Here is a 20,440-nt window from a genome sequence, read left to right as displayed (position 1 = left end):
TGTATATATTCCACATTGTGGCCCTATCGAGCATATATTATGCGATAACGGCTCACAATTCAAAAGTGATGTGTTTCTCAAAGCCATGAATAAGGCCAACATTAAAATTCATTTTGTGACTCCGTACCACCCAAGTAGCTCCGTAGTAGAAAATGTACATCGCAATTTCGGTATGTTGTTTCGGCACTTTTGTAAGGATAAACATGCTGAATGGATTAAGCATGTCAACCAAATTACGTACCTTTTGAACCATTCTATATCAGACACTTTAGGTGTGTCTCCGGCCAAGGTGCATAATGGCTCTGATGTAATTTTCCCTGTGGAACAACATTTTGATGTCAAATTAGAAGATTCGACAATTATAGACTCATCCAATTTAGTGAACATGGTTAAGATCCGAAGACACAACAAGTTTTTGAAACGTAATTCGCAAGTAGAGTCGTTACAAGAAGGAAAATATCGGATCAAGGTCAACGATTTAGTTTTCGTTAAACAACATCCGCAGAGTAATATGTTGTTAAAGAAAATCTACAAATTTTGTGACATTTTCTCAGGTCCTTATTTATGTTTTAAGGAGATAAATCCTAAAGTCTTCGAATTGTTAAACGCTAAAACGGGGATGTCAATTGGACTTCGCAACATAGATGAGTTAAAGGTTTGGAAGCCTACTCCGTATACAAAGGAAAAATGGATGCATCTAGTTAAAGAGTTAGTAGCACCCAACATTCTTGATCAAATAAATAAGAATGAAAAATAACAATAGTAATGAAAAATGTGTTTATTTAATAACAAAAAGGTGTCTTTTGTTTCTGTAAAATAAATTTATTTACTTCCATTTGATTATTCAAACGTAGGTTATGTTTAATTTTTATTCTTTCTTATTAATGTGAAGAATCATAATTCAATTTATAATTAGTTAAAGGCAAAAATTATTTTATATCAGATTGATTTGTGTTTAATTATCAAAGATTATGTTAAGAATAAGATCCATTCTATAAAATCAATTATTCAATGACTACCTTGAGTGAAATTCTTCTTTATTTTGGACATCTTAGTGCTACTATGTATACATTACAATTGCAACATCTAACTTATTTGTTATACAATGCGCCCGAAAAGAACAAATATTATTTGTCACATCATCGTTTGTAATAATGATCGAAACTAGTAATCTTGATAATTTGTGTTTCACCCTCGTTAATTATATTCCTAAGCGACGATGTTTTTTTAATGATAAAGAATAAATAATAATGTAATAAAAGAGAAATATTAATGAAATCAAAGATTTATTGTAAATGTATTTATGTGAATGATAATAACTAATATTTTATATATATATGAGGGTTAACCAAAAAATAATGAAGATATATACGAGGTGTGATCAAAATATAAAGAACATATGTAATGTACGAACATTAATCTAATCAGACCAGTGGTTCTTGAATATAAAAGCCAAGCCTACTCATGACTTTTATATTCAGTCCCTTTGTCGGGCGACATTTTCTATAACGAAATACTTTAGTTTGTATAATATTTACCTGTACCGTGGGCAAAAAGTGCTCATAAATATGTAATATACTTAGTAGAATGTTCATTTTAAATTAACAGAAAAGAAGAATGTTTTTAATATATGTAAGAGATTATTATGGGATAGTTGTGGCTATGTACATGTTATGTGTTGACCTAGTCGAGTAAATTTATGTATTTTACGGTCTTAAAAAGAATATTTAAGACATATCAAGCAATAAAGGTGAGACTAATAATCTTTGAATATCTGAGTTGATTTTTGCATAAAGAAAAGTAATTATCGCTTCGTAAATGATATTTTACAAGACGAACCAGGTTGACGACGCTTTTCTATAGAGTCGTTATACACTTGCCTGACCTAGGTACAATGGTACACCGAGCACACCCAACTGAACTGCAGATTTACTCTTACATTGATCATGTGCTTCCCTCGTGCTTTGGAATAAAAGGTTTCTGGAAATCTTCTGCACTACAGTTGGTACAAGGCGCAACATCCCTAAATCCAGACCTGTAAAAGTATAGAATGTCAAATATAAATTATCGTAACATGTAACCACGCATTATCTAGAGCAATTCACATTTTAAAAACTCTGGGAAGAAAGCTGCAAAAAATTTTAAAAATCGTCATTGGATAATCCCGTTCAACGATAAAGAGAATGCTTTACATATCTTTTTTATTCCTTTGAGTACATAAAGTCTTAAGATATTTTTATAAGAATTGACTTCAAACAATGTATTTTAAAACCCTTCATCATATATTTTTACTATTAATAAATACCCTCACTAAATAAAAGTAATATTTGTTGTATTTAACGTAGCCATTTCTTTGTCATTTTTAAAGGGTAGATATCTAATGCTAAAAACAAGTAATGGCACTGATTTACTGTAGATCAGGGACGTAGCCAGAGTTCTGCGTTTGCGAGGGCTATATTTGCAAATGAAATAACATATATATACACGAAAACATCGTATGGAGAACTCACCAATAAATTGTTTTAAATTAAACTTTAACTACTCTTTCGGGGGTTAGAAAAGAAAAGTGAACCTCCCCTACGAAATGCGATAATGAAACGATAATTTAAAAACTATGTATCAATAGTTGTTTACTTATGCAAGGACATCCAACTAGAACATTAAGAAACGCAATACTTCATATAAATACTTTTTGATACATTTATACAGGGTGTTTCAAAACAGCATTGACAACGTTTGGGAGGTGATTCCTGACACCAAGATAAGACAAAAAGTATACACATACCTGGGTGCACAAATGCTTTCTTTCGGAGTTATAGGCTGCCAAAAATATGAAAAAAAAAGAACTTTGAAGGTCCATAGCTCCATTACTACGGGAGCTACAGTAGTCGGGTCAAGACTTCACTTAGGAACTACTATATGCCCAAGTTTCAGAATCCTGTGGTACTTCCACAACAATTTTTATAGATGTAGTTCGTGAGTAATTCAGATTATATGCACGTAACCAAACTCCCTCTATAAAAATTGTTGTGGAAGTACCGCAGGATTCTGAAACTTGGATATTTGTTTAGAGCACATACTAGTTCCTAAGTGAAGTCTTGAACCGTCTACGGTAGGTCGCATAGTTTTTTAGCTATAGACCTTCAAAATTTATTTTCGGCAGCCTATAACTTCGAAAGGAAGCATTTGTGCACCCAGGTTGGTCTATACTTTTTGCCTTATCTTGATGTCAGGAATAACCTCCCAAACGTTGTCGGTGTTGTTTTGAAACACCCTGTATATACTGTACATTTTTGCCTTGTACCTTTATATACTTTGTAGCTTGAGAAAATAGCTACAAACAATATAGTAAGTAATAGGTAACAAGTAATACATTAACTACCCTAAAAAAAAAAAAAGTGACATGACTTCCATGAGGTTACCTAAACTGAACACACAAGCTCTCAAGACACATTTTTGCGTTAAAATGTTATATTCTACATAGTTAAAGAAACATTATAGCCTATACTAGACTAATAAACTTCAATATAATTTCAACTGACTATCGTGTAAATTTAATAAGCATTAACAAGCTTTAGCATTTATTAAAGATCTTGAGTTCCTTCATATACATTTTTATTGTTCACAAAATCGTTAACGTCTTCCGTGCGTCTCAAACATATGAATATTAAAGAGGCCTACAATACTTGAACGTCCGTAAGCATAAAAAATCTAATCAACGAAGTACATATAAAATAATAATTGGTAAAAAATTGGTCTAATATTACACCACCACTTTTAATGCTGTTCTTGCATCCATCTGACAAGGTTCTGCCACATTGCATTTACAAATTACTTGCTGGACACAAACTGTAGCGCATCTGCGACGACTTTCTGAATAGGCCTTGGTCAATAATTTTATCTTCTTCAAGCTTAGAGGCTATCTCTTGTTCTATTTCAAGTGCGGCTAATGCTGATGTTCTGTCCTGACCAGACTTACAACGAAGATATGATTTAATCAGTGGCGTATTTAGGGGGGCTCTAGGCTTAAGCCCTCCACACGAAATTTTATTTACTATATTAAAGTAAATTACATATCTTGCAGAATTTTCATGTTTCCAGGACTAAAGTTAGCAAAGCCCCCGAAACAAAGTTGTAAATACGCCACTGGATTTGAGAGTCTTATGCGCGCTGAAAGAACACTTACAAGAAGCTGATAACACAGGTAGCGTCAAGACTATTTCCAGCAAATTCGTAATTTGGGGGAAAATTGCCTTGGGCAGAACAGGTACGAGATATTTGTAAAATCTTTCTCCATAAGAGATTCTACGTAATTTTTACAATAACGAATTCATATTCAGGAAAGTCTATTTCGAATTGCGTAGCAAACTCTTCCATTGCCACCTCCATCAAGAACAGTTTTGTTTTAGGATGACATGCTTAAATGCCACCAATTACAGATATATTTTCCTTGCAGAATTTTCTGAGAAACTCGTTCACAGTGTTGTCATCATTCTCCTAAATTTTCGTAAATAACTATAAAGATGGTCCTAAATTTTCCAAATAAGTACAGATAACGATCACTAAAGTTCATAATTGACTGTTTAAGAACATGTTGGCCCTAATTGATATATCACGTGAGTACCTTTCCATTTCAAAAAAAAAAAAAAATCACATATTTCAAAATGACGGATTGCAAAATAGCGGAGGATGTTCCTGATGTACTTTGCCCACTTTTCTCTTGTCAATATGTGAAACTACCACTGTTTGAATTGTCTATCTTTCACTATTTTTACGATTCAACAGTTTATTTGATATATTTCTATAACATAACGCAGCCCTTCTCCCACCAAATTTGACTCCCTCCGTTCCTTATGGCGCTCAGCCGCTATAATTTTGCACATAAAAATATTTTCACATATTCTATCGGTTGCACTATGTCACATCCTGCATCTCAACTCATCCATTTGGACCCTTTACTTGTTAGTCGGTTATAAAAAGTGCATTCGCATAGATTTTTAGCCCTTGGCACCTCAAGGCGACTATAAGGCTGGAATCACTATGGGCTGGAAGAACCTAGCAATGTTAAAAATGACGACTCCCAGCCCCATAGTTACTGGTCTTATACTCACATTATCGTTCACTTAATGTTTAAGAAATAGCCTATAAATGGGTTTTAAAAAATAACCTTTTCTTAGAAGTACGAATAATTTCAGTTTATTATGGATATTTTTTTCATTTATTGTCGGACAAAAACAATTTGTAACATATTTTTAAATAAATATTTGAGGGAGCCAAACCAAGATTTGGGGGCCGGTGCCTCCCGTGCCTCTCCCTAGCTACGTCTCTGCTGTAGATCATGTAAAATTTTAATGTACAGGTAGTTAGCAATCCAGTGTAACCCAATGAAAAATGAAGAACCACAAAGGAGGCAGACGATCAGCACACAAAGTTAAGGTGCCTAAGATGCAGATGAGTTTTTGAGATTCATAGTATGTAGAGAATCCTCGAAAATGGCTTATTAGCATGTATATCTCTTACAGAAAATTACACGGTAGTGAGGGTTACACTATTGATATTATTTCTATTTCTCTGTTAATTTCTTTTTTCAAGGAAGCTTAAAACTCTCAATTTCATTTACTTCTGGAACAAACATATTTTAACTGTTTCTTTTTTCCATAATATCTTTCTCAAGGGAGGTTTAAACCCCAAACCCACCCTTCCATACACCTCTGCTTTACTAAAGGCTAGGGATGGGCACGAGTTAAGCTAAAACCGACTCGACAAGAATTTGATTCGCGTTTCGAGTCGAGTCAAAATTAATTTTCTTGAGTCGAGTTCCGAGTCGAGTCACTGTTTCTGAGGTCGAGTTTCGAGTCGTGTCAAGTTTGATAAATAGCTCACTCGTTCAGCACGTTTTGAAATAATGGCCTAATTAGACTGGAAAACGAAAGCCATGATAAATACAAGCAGTAATGTGGAATATATTAGTGTTGCTCACGAAAGGGGACACTGCTCGCATCTCGATTCATCTCGATAACGAGACAACCGTAGATTTTTATAACAAGGCAGCTTCAAATGGCGTGAGCAACAATATAAGTATAATTATACTGCAGTTCTTATGATCAAGGCTGAGACTTGCACAGTCGAGTTTTTTAGCTCAAGCAGAAGCGCAACGCAGGTAGTGATGTCAAGGGGCTCGTCTCGGTTCAACTAAGAGAACAGCTCGAACCTGCTTCATTGGAACGAACAATCCGTTCTGCTCAATTGAGCCGTTGGCTTGAGAGAACCGGTTCGGATAAGCCATTGATTCGATTCGGTTCAGCTCAGGTGAGCCATCGGCTCGAGCTGGCTCGGTTGGGTGAGCTCTTGACTCGACTTACTTTTCGGTTCGGCTCAATAGTAAATGAGCTGTGAGCCAAGCCCTGGAGCCGTCGTCACCTCTAAACCCGGTGTGAACAGTTTTGAATATGTTTGATCGGCCCTTTTTAACTTTGAACATTTTTGGCTCGAGCTCGAATGCTTATTCCTTCGGAACTCAAACCCAGAACCTCGTAGACGATGCCCTTGCCTGCTGAAGGCTTCTTGACGACCAAGGTCACCAGTCAAGTATTTTTTTTCTTTTAGTATTCAGATACAAAGCACCTATCTTTCATATTTATACACAATATTGTTATAATAATAATAATAAGAAGAAGAAGAAGAAGAAGAAGTTGTAGTAGGTATCATTGATAATAAGTAGTGCTGTCGAATTTTTGTGACATTTGCGGTTTTCAAAACCGAAACCGCAAAAACGGTTTTCAAAACCGAAATCGAAAAGCGGTTTTCAAAACCGAAACCGCAGAAACGGTTTTCAAAACTGAAACCGAAAAAGCGGTTTTCAAAACCGAAACTACTAAAACGGTTTCCAAAACCGTAACCGCTAAAACGGTTTTCAAAACCGAAACCGCAAAAACGGTTTCTAAAACCGAAACCGTAAATGCGGTTTTCGAAACCGAAACCGCAAAAGCTCTTTTCGAAAGCGAAAGCCGCCCGAAACCGTGTATGCGGGTTTATAAGCGAAACCATGTTTGTCCTTTTCAAAGCAGAAACAATGTTTGCTGTTTTTAAATACTCCTTTTAACAATTGTGAAAGCATCTATTGATCGAGACAATTGTACTGATTTATATGTGTGTTTTAATTTTTTTTTTTATTTGCTCCAAGACTGTTACGGTTATATGTGCAGCACTGCGGGAAAGGGATAGTTCGATGGGTGTACAAGTCACAGCTAAATTCGGATTGCCATATTTTAAAATCAGAAAAGTGGCGGGTTCTAAACCATACGGACTGATGTGAACTTGTGTGTTACAAATACTGACCTGGGATCCTTCGCACTTTTTTTTAGTTATTTTTTCGATGACACTTCCAGAGTTGGCGTGGGTCAATGAAAACTTCACCCACGACCCACTGACCCACCACCCACCGTGACCCACGACCCACTGACCCACCACCCACCATGACCCACTCTGACCCACCACCCATGACCCACTGTGACCCACCATGACCCACCACCCACGGTGACCCACTCTGACCCACCACCCACTATGAACCACTCTCATCCACTTTGACCTACTCTGACTCACCAAAATCCATCGTCATCAACTCTGAACACGATCCACTGCCTCTTCTAAACTGACTAAAGAGTTTACACTTGTAATAAAACAAGACTGTGAAATTGTCACTAATTGGAGTTTGAATTTCTAGTCAATCGCTCAAGCACCACTCTGTTACAATAACAGTGGATCTGACCTAAGGTATAAAATGGTAAAGTGTTTGTCAGTGAGGAAATTGAAACAGTTCAAGGTGGGGGGAAATTAGTGTGTGCCTAAAATATACTTGTACTAAGAGAGTATTCTTGCAAGTGTTAATTTCTGAACGCATTCCACAAGAAACTTCTATTCGCAGAAAAATACCCCTGTACAATATGAAAAAGGTTATGGTTTTTCAGTTCACAGTATTTTTCTCACAAAAGACTTGAAAAATCAGTTGTTCATACGGTATAAAGGTGCTCGGTTACCCTCTGTGAGAGCATCTCCATGAAGTATGCTCATAATTGTAATTTGTGTAATCACTAAAACACCACGTTAAATTGAAGTTACAAATATGCATAATTGCAATTATTATGAATATTTATTCAAAGTAGTTTACCTAAAGCAAAGAAGAGACTTACTAAAAATTAGGTACAAAATTGAATAACACAAATAAGCCATTAGTAATACAAGTATACATTTTCCGTAACACGTAATTTTCCACCTTAAAACAAATCTGAAATCGGATTTATTTCCTGTTGGTAACTTTTTCGTGGTAAATCATCCACAGTGGAATGATGTCCATCCTTCAGCCAAGAAATAACTAGCTCGTCTACTTTGAGCTTGTCTAGCGGTGGGCCATTAACATTGATGAGCAACAAGCTAGACAATGTTTGAGCACTTAGTGTATTTCTAATATTAGTCATCTGTAAATTCATAAGGGGAAATTCCCGTTCGCACTCTGTCGTGGAAATTGATAATATTTCTACCCGATTTCTGCAACTTCTCATCGACAATGTACTTGTTAGACTTAAGTCTGATAAGGATTTTTCTTGGTTAGGTTTGAAATACTCAGCAAGAAGTATCATCTCTCTATCACCATACATCTTTTCCATATCGACCATGTCAGTTGGCAATGTCGACCTATGTAGAAATGAAACTTCATCTACCACGCCTTTGATAGGGAATCTTGTGAATAAATTATCAATTAAAGCCTGATAAACTGATGATTTCTTATTTGTTTATAAATTTAATTTTTGTAATTACACATGAAGGTTTGATGCCATTACCAAGTTCCCTCCCCCGTCTAGAAAGCGAAAGGGAACGAGGTTCCTGGAAAGTGTTCAGAGTTGAATGATAATTTCCCTTCTTCTTCAACTTCAATTACCACACTGCTGTTTGCCATGTGCCAAATTACGATGAATTCCAATTAAATTATCATAGTATAATTATTTCCTTGTTGAATTATCAATACTTTTCAGTGGAAAAAAAAAGATGAAATTACAAAGTTCCAAATCAAAGTAAGTAGACCAACATAAAGGGAGAGAAAGTGTAAAATTTTCCATACAATTATGCGTACAATCCAAACTTCAAATTTCCGTGTAATTAAGCTTACAATACAAATTTTATGCCTATTTTTCTCACAACTTTATGGGTTGATTGCCCTGTGCTGTAAGCGCTCCAAATAATAAACATAATCTTGAGCAATTATTATAACAGAAAGCAATGGATATACGAAGCCAAGCACTGTATTTTTTGTTTCTAATTTTTTTTTCTTAAATAACATCGATCGTTTTCGATCATTCTTACAAACGAACTCACTACCAATTGTCCATATATAGAAAGTCCCCCCCCCCCACATAAAGGAGAATTTTAAAAAATGCTAGAATACACACTGTTTATTTTCAGTAAAGAGTTAATACACTGAATTTCATCTCTGTAAGTTTAACGGCTTGCGAGATACTCATTTTTTTCCGCAAAAATTCGGATCCTCACTACCTCCTTACGATAATATGCATTATAATAAAAACAATAGAACATCCCAATTTGGATTAAGGCCTAACTATATACCAAAAATAATTTCATTTGACTTTGCAATTTGACCGTGATGATCAGACACACATAGTTACATTCAGTTTTTTTTATATAATAATTTATATATTACAGTGATTCAAAGATGTATTTTTTCCAGTAGTTAGCTCTAAAAACCCACAGGTCTCGAAAGCCAAGTAGTAGTGTAAGCCCTATTGCTATTATTACTATTAAAAATATAAATATCCAAAAGTGCCTGAAGTTCTTTTTTCACTTGGTTAGATATACTCACCTCAGGTAAGTAGACAGAAACAAGTGGAAATGAAGGTCTTGAAAGTAAAACGAAGACAAATTTATCAGTCTTCAGAAGATACTGTCTACAGTGCAGTGAGCAGAGTGGGTCGGTAGATCATACTGTGTCGGTGGATCGCAGTGGGTCACGGTGGGTGGTGGATCACAGTGGGTCACGGTGGGTGGTGGGTCGCAGTGGGTCATAGTGGGTGGTGGGTCACAGTGGGTCATGGTGGGTGGTGGGTCGCAGTGGGTCACGGTGGGTGGTGGGTCACAATGGGTCACATGCTGTTGACCCACCCAGAAAACTTGACCCACTGACCCACTCCATCTCTGGACACTTCCAATGTACTTTTCGGCTGCAGGGAAGCAAACTGGACCCCTGCATATATTTTGTAAATTAGACCACGAAGAACACGAATCTGAAGGAATTTTGACATTTCGAATGTCGGAACTCGAGATATTTGAACATAAAGTGACCATGGAAAAAAAATGGACCCCACCTGATTTTTATATATTTTGTAGACCACGAGGAACACGAATCTTAAGGAATTTTGACATTCCGAATTTCGGAACTCCAAATGTTCGAACATAAAGTGACCACGGAAGCAAAAAGACCCCATTTGATTTTTATATATTTTGTAAACTAGACCAAAATGAGCAATAATCTGAAGGAATTTTGAGATTCTGACGAACTCGAGATACTAGAACTTATACAGTAGTTTTATATAGTATGTATAAAAGTAACGAAGAAAGTTCTGCCGCTTTTTGACCTATCACCTTAGAGCATCGATATGACACCTAAGACGTACCTGGAAGATCAAAAGTATTACCCATCAGTATGAACGACCTTCTGCCAACGTTCGGGATGGGCATGGATTCCTTCGCGGTAGAACTTGGTTTGCCGTGAAGCGAAGAAGGCATCAAGCGCATTTCGCACCTCTACTACGGAGTTGAACTGGAGTTCTCTAAGGTGAGTGTCCAAGGAATGGAACAGGTGATAATCGGACGGTGCAATGTCCGAAAAGTATGGCGGATGCAATAGTGTTTCCCATCCAAGGCGTAGGATGGTGTCCCGGGTCATTCTATCCATGTGGGGCTTAGCGTTGTCCCGTAACGGGAGAACCCCTTAGCGATTGACAAGTGCTGGCTCCAGGCTTTTGAGTTTTTCTTGAACACTACTCAACTGCTGACAGTACACAGTCACATTGATGTTCTACCCTGACCAACCGGTAGCAGTTCCCGATGCACGATGTCGCGAGCAGTCCACCAAACACACAGGACTTTCTGCTGCATTACTAGTTTCAGCTGTTTTGGAACCAGTTCATGGGATTTTAACCAATGATGACGACACCGTGGAGCTTCGTACAGGACCCACTTCTCATAACATGTCAACATCCTGTCCAGAAATGGATTTTTCCTTAGACGAGTCAGCAAAGAAACACAGGTGTCTGCTCGCGTAGCCTTCTGGACCGGAGTAAAAATCATGTGGGACCCATAGACTCAACTTGTAGTGCTTCCCAAGTTGATGGAAATGCTGCTGAATGGTTTCTCCACTCACATTGAATGTTAGCCCCAGTTCCTCCTCTCTCCACTGTTCGCCTCAATTGCTACCTGAAGATCTTAATTCTGTACAATTGTTGGTCTTCCGGCACGTGGTGGTCTTTCGTGAGTGTTTTGTCACCGTTCTTAAACTTTCTAAACCACCCTTGGACTGTCTGCGTAATCACGACACCGTCACGAAAGGCCTTGAGATATCTTCCGCCCCGATGCAGTGGCGTTTGACCCAAGTTTGAACTCGTACAGCATACACGCCCTTATGACGCTCTGTGGAGGTTCTATATTCACTTTGTCCTTACACAAGTTCACGTTGTAACTGAACTGCCACAAGTAGGTAGAATATTGGAGATACCCACACCCACATCTGACCTTCGCGTTTTCTCCATTCGCATTCAACTCACGGTGTTAACGACCAATTGAGCACAGACCTCCACAAAAAGCGACAGAACTTTCTTTGTTACCTTTATATATCTCACAGGACATATGTTTCGTATAGAGAATATAGTGTTTTAGCGTCTATATCATGGGCGCCCACAGGTTTTTTCCAAGGAGGGGCAAGACACACACACACTTACATACATATATATATATATATATATATATATATATATATATATATATATATATATATATATATATATATATATATATATATATATATATATATATATATATATATATTAGGGATGGCCAATTCCGGAATTTTTACTTTCCGGAAAGTAAAATCGGAGAATTCCGGATTTCGGAAAAATTCCGGAATTTGAAAAAAATCCGATTTCGGAAAAATTCCGGAATTCGGAAAAAATCCGGATTTCGGAAAATTTCCGGAATTCGGAAAAATTATTTTTTCTTTTTGTAATCCTAAGAATTTTGTTCAAATGCAAACGAACAAATTTCCTTTTTGTAATCCTAAGCATGTATGATGCAAGTTAAGCTGAAACTTACATCCTAAAGTATACACTACTCAATCTTCCCGTGGTTAATGAGATGTAGTTCAAAAGTACGATGTACTCCTAATATTTAATTTTTGTTTTACTGTGATATTGTCCAGAGGCAAGACATATATCACACTGAGGTAAACAACTTGACATAATAAAGATGTTATCATACGTAGTTTTCCAGAAAATCGTGAGAAACGAATTTTTATGAAGTTAAAATATGCGTCGCTTGTTGCCAGTGTGATGGAATTGATAACTTTTATGCTGGAATTATTATTATTATTATTATTATTATTATTATTATTATTATTATTATTATTATTATTATTATTATTATTATTATTATTATTAATCGCTTATGTACTGTAAAAGAAAAATATGAACCGTTAAGTAGTAGATTTTATCTGTTGTTTTTTGATATCTTCTAACAGTAATAACAAACTGCTTGTAAATACGCAATGATTATCAAGGACAATGGCACATTAATGTAAGGACTACTCTGCAGACTAACAATAAACAATAACAGATAAACAATAGTTGCAAAAAAAAAAAGTAACTAACTTGGGCACGTCAGGGGACATCCACATTGCGCATTATGTTCGCGAGAATATAGGGACGCACTGAGACTCTAGCAAAGAGCGTGGTGTTATTATTAGTCAAAGAGCCGTACGATGGAGGCATTAACGTTAATGTTAATGGCACTAATGAGCACTTACTTGCTCTAACGGTTAACCTCATTTTTGAGATGATTCTTAGAAGTGGGCGTGTTGGCATGCAGTTATATCCATTATTTAAAAAGCACACGTTATCTGTGTTGTACTATTGATTTGCGTTACTATCGAACACTAACGTAGCACTAGCGACGTTTAGAGTCGAAATTGGGGTCTGACATAAGTGGCTTGTCAACTTCACGGACATTATATTTTCCTTGAATGCGAAAATTTAGCGCCCTGGAAATTTGCGCCCTACCACAAAAATAGGGGAAAATGCGCTCGCAATATATTTGCACTGGGATGTTTGCGCCCTACCCCAAAAAGAGGGGAAAATGCGCCGGCTATATATTTGCACTGGGATGTTAGAGCCCTACAATTCAACTTATTTTTGTATTGTGTAAAGTAACTTCCACTCACACTTGAACTAGGCTTGCCTCTCATCGTCTCAGTGAGTTACTCCATCCGTTATAATATTCCGAACAAATGAAAAGAATACAATTTTAGTTCACTAAAGGGCAATCCATACAAATACAATTTTTCATTATACTACAAAATTTACAATAAAAGTATAAATGACTGATATATAATTATTTATTAATATAATCAAAGAGTATAATTTAATCTACAAAAGGTTGTTTGGCTCTACCCAGATATCTCTGTTCACAATCCTTGCGAGTTGTTTGGCTTTTCAGGACACAAAATATAGAAAAGAAAATGTAAAGTCAGTTCAGTAATATTATCAAGAAAACTATGTACAGTGTGTTTACTTGCTGGAATTACACTTCAAACACACAATTGCGTTCAGTCGTTCTTTCAGAAAAAATGTTCCGGGGGGCACACTTAGTATTCCGGAGAGGGGTCACTGCTGGTACTATTCTATTTATTATTATATTATACACGTATTATTTTGGTCTCCTCCGAGGGGACACTCTGAGAGCTCTGGGGAGGCCAGTGTTCCCCCAAAATCATCTCGGAAAGAAGCAGTGATTGCGTTGATCCGTTGTGTTCTTTTGGCTTATATTGAAGTTTATTCTCCCCTTATATAGCCACAATGAAAATAAATCACAAATGGCATGGTTGTGGGGGCAGGATTGTTTATGCTGTAATGTCAGCCCCTCCGAGCAAATGCGTAAGCTCGAATAGGTTCTTTTATTTCGCAGGGCTCAAACTTCCCGGTGGAGGTACATCGCAGGCGCAATTTTCCCTGTTCTTGAGGTAGGACGCAAATTTCCCAGGCGCAAAATTCTCGACACCGTTCGAATGACCTCGGAAGACTATATTATTCAATACTTTTTAATATTCTTTTACTCGAGATTTCTTCATAGCTTCTTATTAAAATACTTACTAACATATCCTCATTTTATTGTCCTAACCAATCAATATGGGTATGTTGTCACTAAAATATTTAGATTGATCGAGCCCCTGGTGTGTAACCTAGAGACCTGCACGGGCCGAATTTTTCGGCCCGAGCCCAATCCAGCCCGAATGTACGTAGGCCCGGCCCAGCCCGGGCCCGAAAAGTTTTGGAGATTTTCGGCCCGAGCCCGATAAGTTTTTAAAAATTCTTGGCCCAAGCCCGGCCCGGGCCCGATAAATTTTCGAAGTTTCATTTTGTAACATTTTTAACGGGCACACTTCTTCAAAGTTTGCCTTTATTCTAATTATCGTTTAACGAATGTCAATAATTATTAAAGAATTGCTATTAATCGGCCCCAGCCCGGCCCGACCTGAAGAGAAATCAGAGTCGGCCCGGCCCAAAGAAATAATAGAGTCGGCCAGCCCAAGCCCGGCCCGTGCAGGTCTCTAGTGTAACCACAGTATTTCATATCATCCCTCCCATTAGAATAGAAATCTTGGCTAACCGAACCAATATATGTTGCCAATAAAATAGTTTAGAATGATTGAGCCCCTGGTAAATAACCACAGTATTTCGTGACAGACCCTCCTTCCTATTACCATATTCTAGCTACGTGCCTGACTCAGCTAATTCTCTACATTCTTTACCAAGCACACATTTTCTAAAGCGGAAAATGCTCTCTAAATACCTAAGCTCATTATTTTCAGCAGATGCACAAATTGGGTAACATTCTATCTACATGAATATTATATATGTCGATTACTGGAAACCGCTTCTTGCTATCTATTACCATATTTACTATATAATGATTAACGTTAAAACCGGAAATGGTTGATTTGTACCACTTCCGGTTTGAATATTACATTCATCAGGGAACTCGATTCTTAACTATTGACTCTGTACATCATGGCCAAAATTGATGGTAATCCATCAGTTAGTTCTTGAGACTGTTTGTTTCACTGACGGACAGAATGAATATATGGCTATAGAGTTTTGATAAACTAAATTCGTTAATGAGTGATGATGGAACCAATATAAGAAAGGGAACCAAGAGTAGGCCGGGAAAATTTTCGAACACAAAATTAGCCATCGAAAACCCACATGTCCTGGGTTAGAATACCATAGATGAAAACTCTACCACTGAGTCATCAATCACCCGCTTATTAGTTTTATTAATTATTATATTAATATAAATTAATGAATGCCTGGTTATGTTAATTATTGAACAATTATTGAACAATTACACTTCGTAAAGTCAAAAATTATAAATTTGTATTTACTGTACATAGGTATGTTGACAATAAGCGAATGTTATTAGAATATTTGTTGAGATTTCTTTTCCTTTACTGCCTTTCGTCTGGTTAAAAAGCAGTTTGCAGTGCTTTGGAGCAGCTGTAGGTGGGAACGCGATAATGTTTGAGACATACCGGCGACTTTTTTGTGTGAAAATAAGACCTTCCTCATAAAGCAGTAAATAACTGCAGTAGCAATTGTCTACGTAAGTAATAAAGACATATCCAACTACAAGAAACTAATACAGTATATATATATATATTCATTATTGTGTTTTTCTTTTAACAGCTACTAGCTAGGGATGGCCAATTCCAGAGTTGAGTTGAGTTGATTTTAGTTTAGCGTCCCTTTCAGCAGCGATGCTATATGAGACGTGGACCTACTTATTAACGTGGAATCCGAACCACATGAGCTCCCGCCGGGAATCGAACCCGGGTCTCCCACGCCAGGCCAATTCCAGAATTTTTACTTTCCGGAATCCGGAAAATAAAATCGGAAAAATTACGGATTTCGGAAAAATTCCGGATTTCGGAAAAATCCGGATTTTGGAAAAATTCCGGAATTCAGAAAAATTCCGACATTCGGAAAAAATCCGGAATTTAGAAAAAATCGGAATTCTCTGAATTCCGGATTTTTTACGAATTCCGAAAAGTAAATTTTCCGATTCCGGAAAACAAAATTTCCGGAATCCGGATTCCGGAAAATTTTGGCCATCCCTAATATATATATATATATATATATATCCCACTCTCACATCAAAATACGTATACACGTCATCCTTCATGGCGAACTGATCAATTATTATAGCACATAGTATATCTTCATTAACTAGCCTATATAGTAAACATATATAAAAAGTCAACAGATTAGAATTACGATAGCATTGACAGGAAAGACACAACACAAATAATCTACTTAGCCTACATTTCATTCATTGGTGTTCGTTGAACAGAAATTCTAGTCGACGATGACCCTCCTCATCCAATCTTATAATTGCTTGATGTATGAACTTTCTTGTTTACAAGCACATATTTTCGGTGGACACAATATACTGTAATATCCTATGTGATGTCGTAAACAAGCAGTTCCACGCTTCAATGTTTACAAACAACACCACATGGTTCGGCAAGAGGATCTTCCACCAGAGGGACCTGTAATCACATGCAGACGACGGCTTCTGGCCCCTCCCACGGAGCAGAAGACGACATCGGAGCAGCAGCGCCACCGCCACCCAAAAGGACCCTATAAATTGGATGGACGAAGGCAACTCGACACCAGTTTTCTGGTGACCCTCCACTAGTCTGCTACGGGACTCTTGGAGTAACCTAACCCCAGGCCTCTAGTCTGCTACGGGACTACGCCTATCCTATCTCCTGGCTTAGCCTGCTACGGGGCTCTGTCTGGGTATCCCAACCTCAGCCGCTTAGCCTGCTACGGGGCTCTGTTGGCAACTTAACCTGCCTCTGCTTGCTACGGAGCATTGGTTCCTTAACTCCACTCCTCTTAGCCTGCTACGGGGCTCTGTTGGAGATCCTGTCTGCGACCACTCGGTCAAAGACTACCTTTTACTCACCCTTTTAAATAGAGACCAAATTGTATAGTATTTTGTACAAATACTCATATTTTTATAATAAAACTGGTAGTGGGAGTCGATTCCGGACACTCTTTTTATTATCTGCTTTACCTCTTCCTTATATGAGACGAATTTACACAAAGTTTTACAATACACAGTCCACTGGGTCTTTTTTCCTCTAGCTTTTAGTCTCATTAAACTACTAAATGAATGTTCTACTGTACAAGTAGTCGCTGGGAGGGGAAGGAATATTTCTGTTACACTCCCAACAGTGACAGCCGAGGCTTCTGTAGCTGTGTATAGTTGGTGAAAGCAAATGAAATGAAATCTTTAAGTTTTACGTCCCAAGATTATGCCGGAGAGGCCAAAGGAGACGGTAATGATGAGTAATGAATGAAAATAGTGGAATGAAGAAAGTGGGAGAAACCGGGAGAATCCCGATAAAACTCACGCACACGGTGTTTGTACAAAACAAAGTTTACTTGGCACGAGTTGGGATCGAACCGAGCACCCCATGTACCAGATGTGAAAGTTGGTGAAAGCTGTTGGTGACATCTGGATGATTTTCAAACATGTCTAAAATAACTTCAATGTATTCTTGTACCTTGGAAGGATCTATTGTCTCTCCCTGTAGAGCATTTGTAGTTGGCTCTAAAATAGCGCTGTATTTGGCCATGATGTGCATTGATATTAATGTACCAGATGACACTGAAGAATGTAAGTACGTAATGAGTACTTTGTCGCGAGCTTCTGTATCCACCAGGAGACAGCTGTTTTAGGCAATTCACTATTTCTGAGACTTTTTCAAAAATATTGTGATGTTTTTGTTTTTTGCAGACCACCATGTTTCACAGAAGAGAGGCACATTATGAACAAGACAGACCTGACAGACCTTTCACGAAAAAAATTGATTATATTTTGCATAGTTGCAACTGAATTTCGAATGTGTTTAACTTCATTATTGTCATTAATAACCAAATTTAATTTACGGCTAGTATAGTGAAGAAATAACGCCTTAGGATATTGTTTTCGTATTATTCTGTTCACACCACCTTTCGCTCCTACCATTGTGTCGCATCCGTCATAACTCTGTCCACATAATTTCGACATATCAAGGTCACATTTTGACAAAAAGGATAAAACTTCAGTTATAATTACCTTTGCATTAAGTTCCTGTACAGCCACAAAACCAAGGAATTCTTCTATTTTGGGTTAACTAAAGCAATTCCTTTTCACAAACTGCAATCAATTCATTTTGAATTCATTGTGAAGTATAGGCCTTATTTCGCATTGCCGATCGTCCTTTAATGTGTTCTTTGTACACAGTGAACTCCGTGAACATTTCAACTAACATAGGCCTATGTTTCCTGCAGTAGTCAGGCGTTTAGTATGACGCTAATCATACGTCAAAACTACTCTGCGCAAGGCGGAGTGTCTCCAGGCTCGACAAGGTCTTACGCTTCTTTCACATTGAGGCGGCGATTTGCCGTTGCCGCGTGAGAAGTGTACTCTTTTATATTACGCGGCGTTTTGCCGCGAATGAAAAATATGCGAGCAGGGTTGCTGTGCAACTGAAGAAACAAAACCTTGTGACTCTTATCGTGTTGTGGTGGTTACAATGGACAGATGCAAAAAGTGTCTTCTACTCGCCTTGTTAAGACAGAGAGAAATAAATAAATTAAAAAGAAAACAGTAAGAGAAACATATGGGTTCACTTTTTATTTTATTTTATTTTTTAAGAGAAGTGGTATCTTGAAGGAGATTTTTCCATACTGTTTCTACAATTGATAGACTTGAGCAAAATAGCGGCAAGGTTCTGGATATTTAAGATACCATCCCGATATTCACCTGTTGTGACTGGGAAAACCAGAATAAAGTCCTTTCGGGATAGTCGGTGGTTGAGAAATATCCCAGAATCCCAAGTCAACACTCAACCACTGAACCCAAGGCTGTTCTGTTGATATTATTATTATTATTACCGTATTATCCGTATTATTATTATTATTATTATTATTATTATTATTAGTATTATTATTATTATTATTATTAATATAGTATTTCGGGTTTATTCGTTTGTTTTAAGCGTTCTGACTATTGACTCAAGTCTCTTCAAAGCACTGCTCTAGTCCCTGAATTCAAAGGACTATTCAAGAAATTACAAGCATAGAAGTGATTAGATAGTTATAAAATATATAATATACGGCATATTTATCAAATATCACGTAATGAATTTTGGGGTACCAGAAATTTATAAAATTAGAAGCTCGTTTGCCCAGCGCTGCCCGCACATTTATCCCAATCTTCTATTACATAGAAAAAAAATATATTGATTTGGACTCTTTTTAATCAACGACCTTTGGATTCGATACTTCGGTAGTATCAGTCGTTTTTGATTATTTTTACATGTCATCTTTCCCCATATATTGTATGTAACAAGTTTGGTTAAAAGCACACGAGGTGTCCTAGGCTAGAACATAAAAACATACACGAATACACAAATACACAAACACAAACACCCACACACCCACACACACACACACACACACACACACATATATATATATATATATATATATATATATATATATATATATATATATATATATATATATATATATATATATATATGTGTGTGTGTGTGTGTGTGTGTGTGTAAAACACACACATACAAATTATCGCAACCACTCTCTACTCTTTCCTGGCAACACTTGCTCCTTCCTCCAACACCCAAGCGGCAGATCGCCGCCTACATGTAAAGAGCTCCATTGCTTGTAATGTCCCGCTTGGCTGTACGCGGCAATCTGCCGCGCCGCTTTCTAGGAGGGAGAGGCGGCTGCTTTTCCTCGCCGCGTAAATTTGCGGCAACCGCCGTGCATATATGAAAAGCTCCATTGCTTGCAATGTCTTTCTACCCTACGCGGTAATTCGCCGCCGCCGCGCGGCAGTTCGCCGCCAAATGAGAAAGGGCTGTAAGGAACACACCCGAATTTGATTTATCACCTCGAAGAGATATGTGTTGTGCAGAAAAAGATGAAAGATAATATAGGACCTAGCTTTCTTTCTGTTACTTTCAACTTGCTTGATTCCGGAATTCGGACAACGCTATTCTGACCTTTTTGCCTCTTAGTAAAAAAAG

At 37.4% G+C, this 20,440-nt stretch overlaps 1 protein-coding gene across 4 annotated transcripts in view; it reads right to left on the bottom strand.

The window, feature by feature from the left end:
• The window catches only part of LOC145694161 (arginase-1-like), an 83,565-nt gene that overhangs the window by 45,777 nt on the left and 17,348 nt on the right, over window positions 1-20,440 (bottom strand). For 3 of the 4 annotated variants that reach the window (XM_081770277.1, XM_081770276.1, XM_081770275.1), the window contains exon 2: window positions 1,881-2,035. In XM_081770277.1, the coding sequence (XP_081626403.1) occupies window positions 1,881-2,021 (141 nt within the window). In that variant the 5' untranslated portion in view covers window positions 2,022-2,035. Of the gene's footprint in view, window positions 1-1,880; window positions 2,036-20,440 lie in introns of those variants that run through there. The other variant, XM_081770278.1, reaches the window with a different exon arrangement.

This window comes from Thermobia domestica, chromosome 9 (assembly GCF_964235325.1).
Source record: "Thermobia domestica chromosome 9, izTheDome1.hap1.1, whole genome shotgun sequence".
In the NCBI taxonomy this organism is placed as follows: Eukaryota; Metazoa; Arthropoda; class Insecta; order Zygentoma; family Lepismatidae; genus Thermobia; species Thermobia domestica.
The sequence above is the reverse complement of the archived record's forward strand: the minus strand, read 5'-3'. Positions and strand labels throughout refer to the sequence as shown.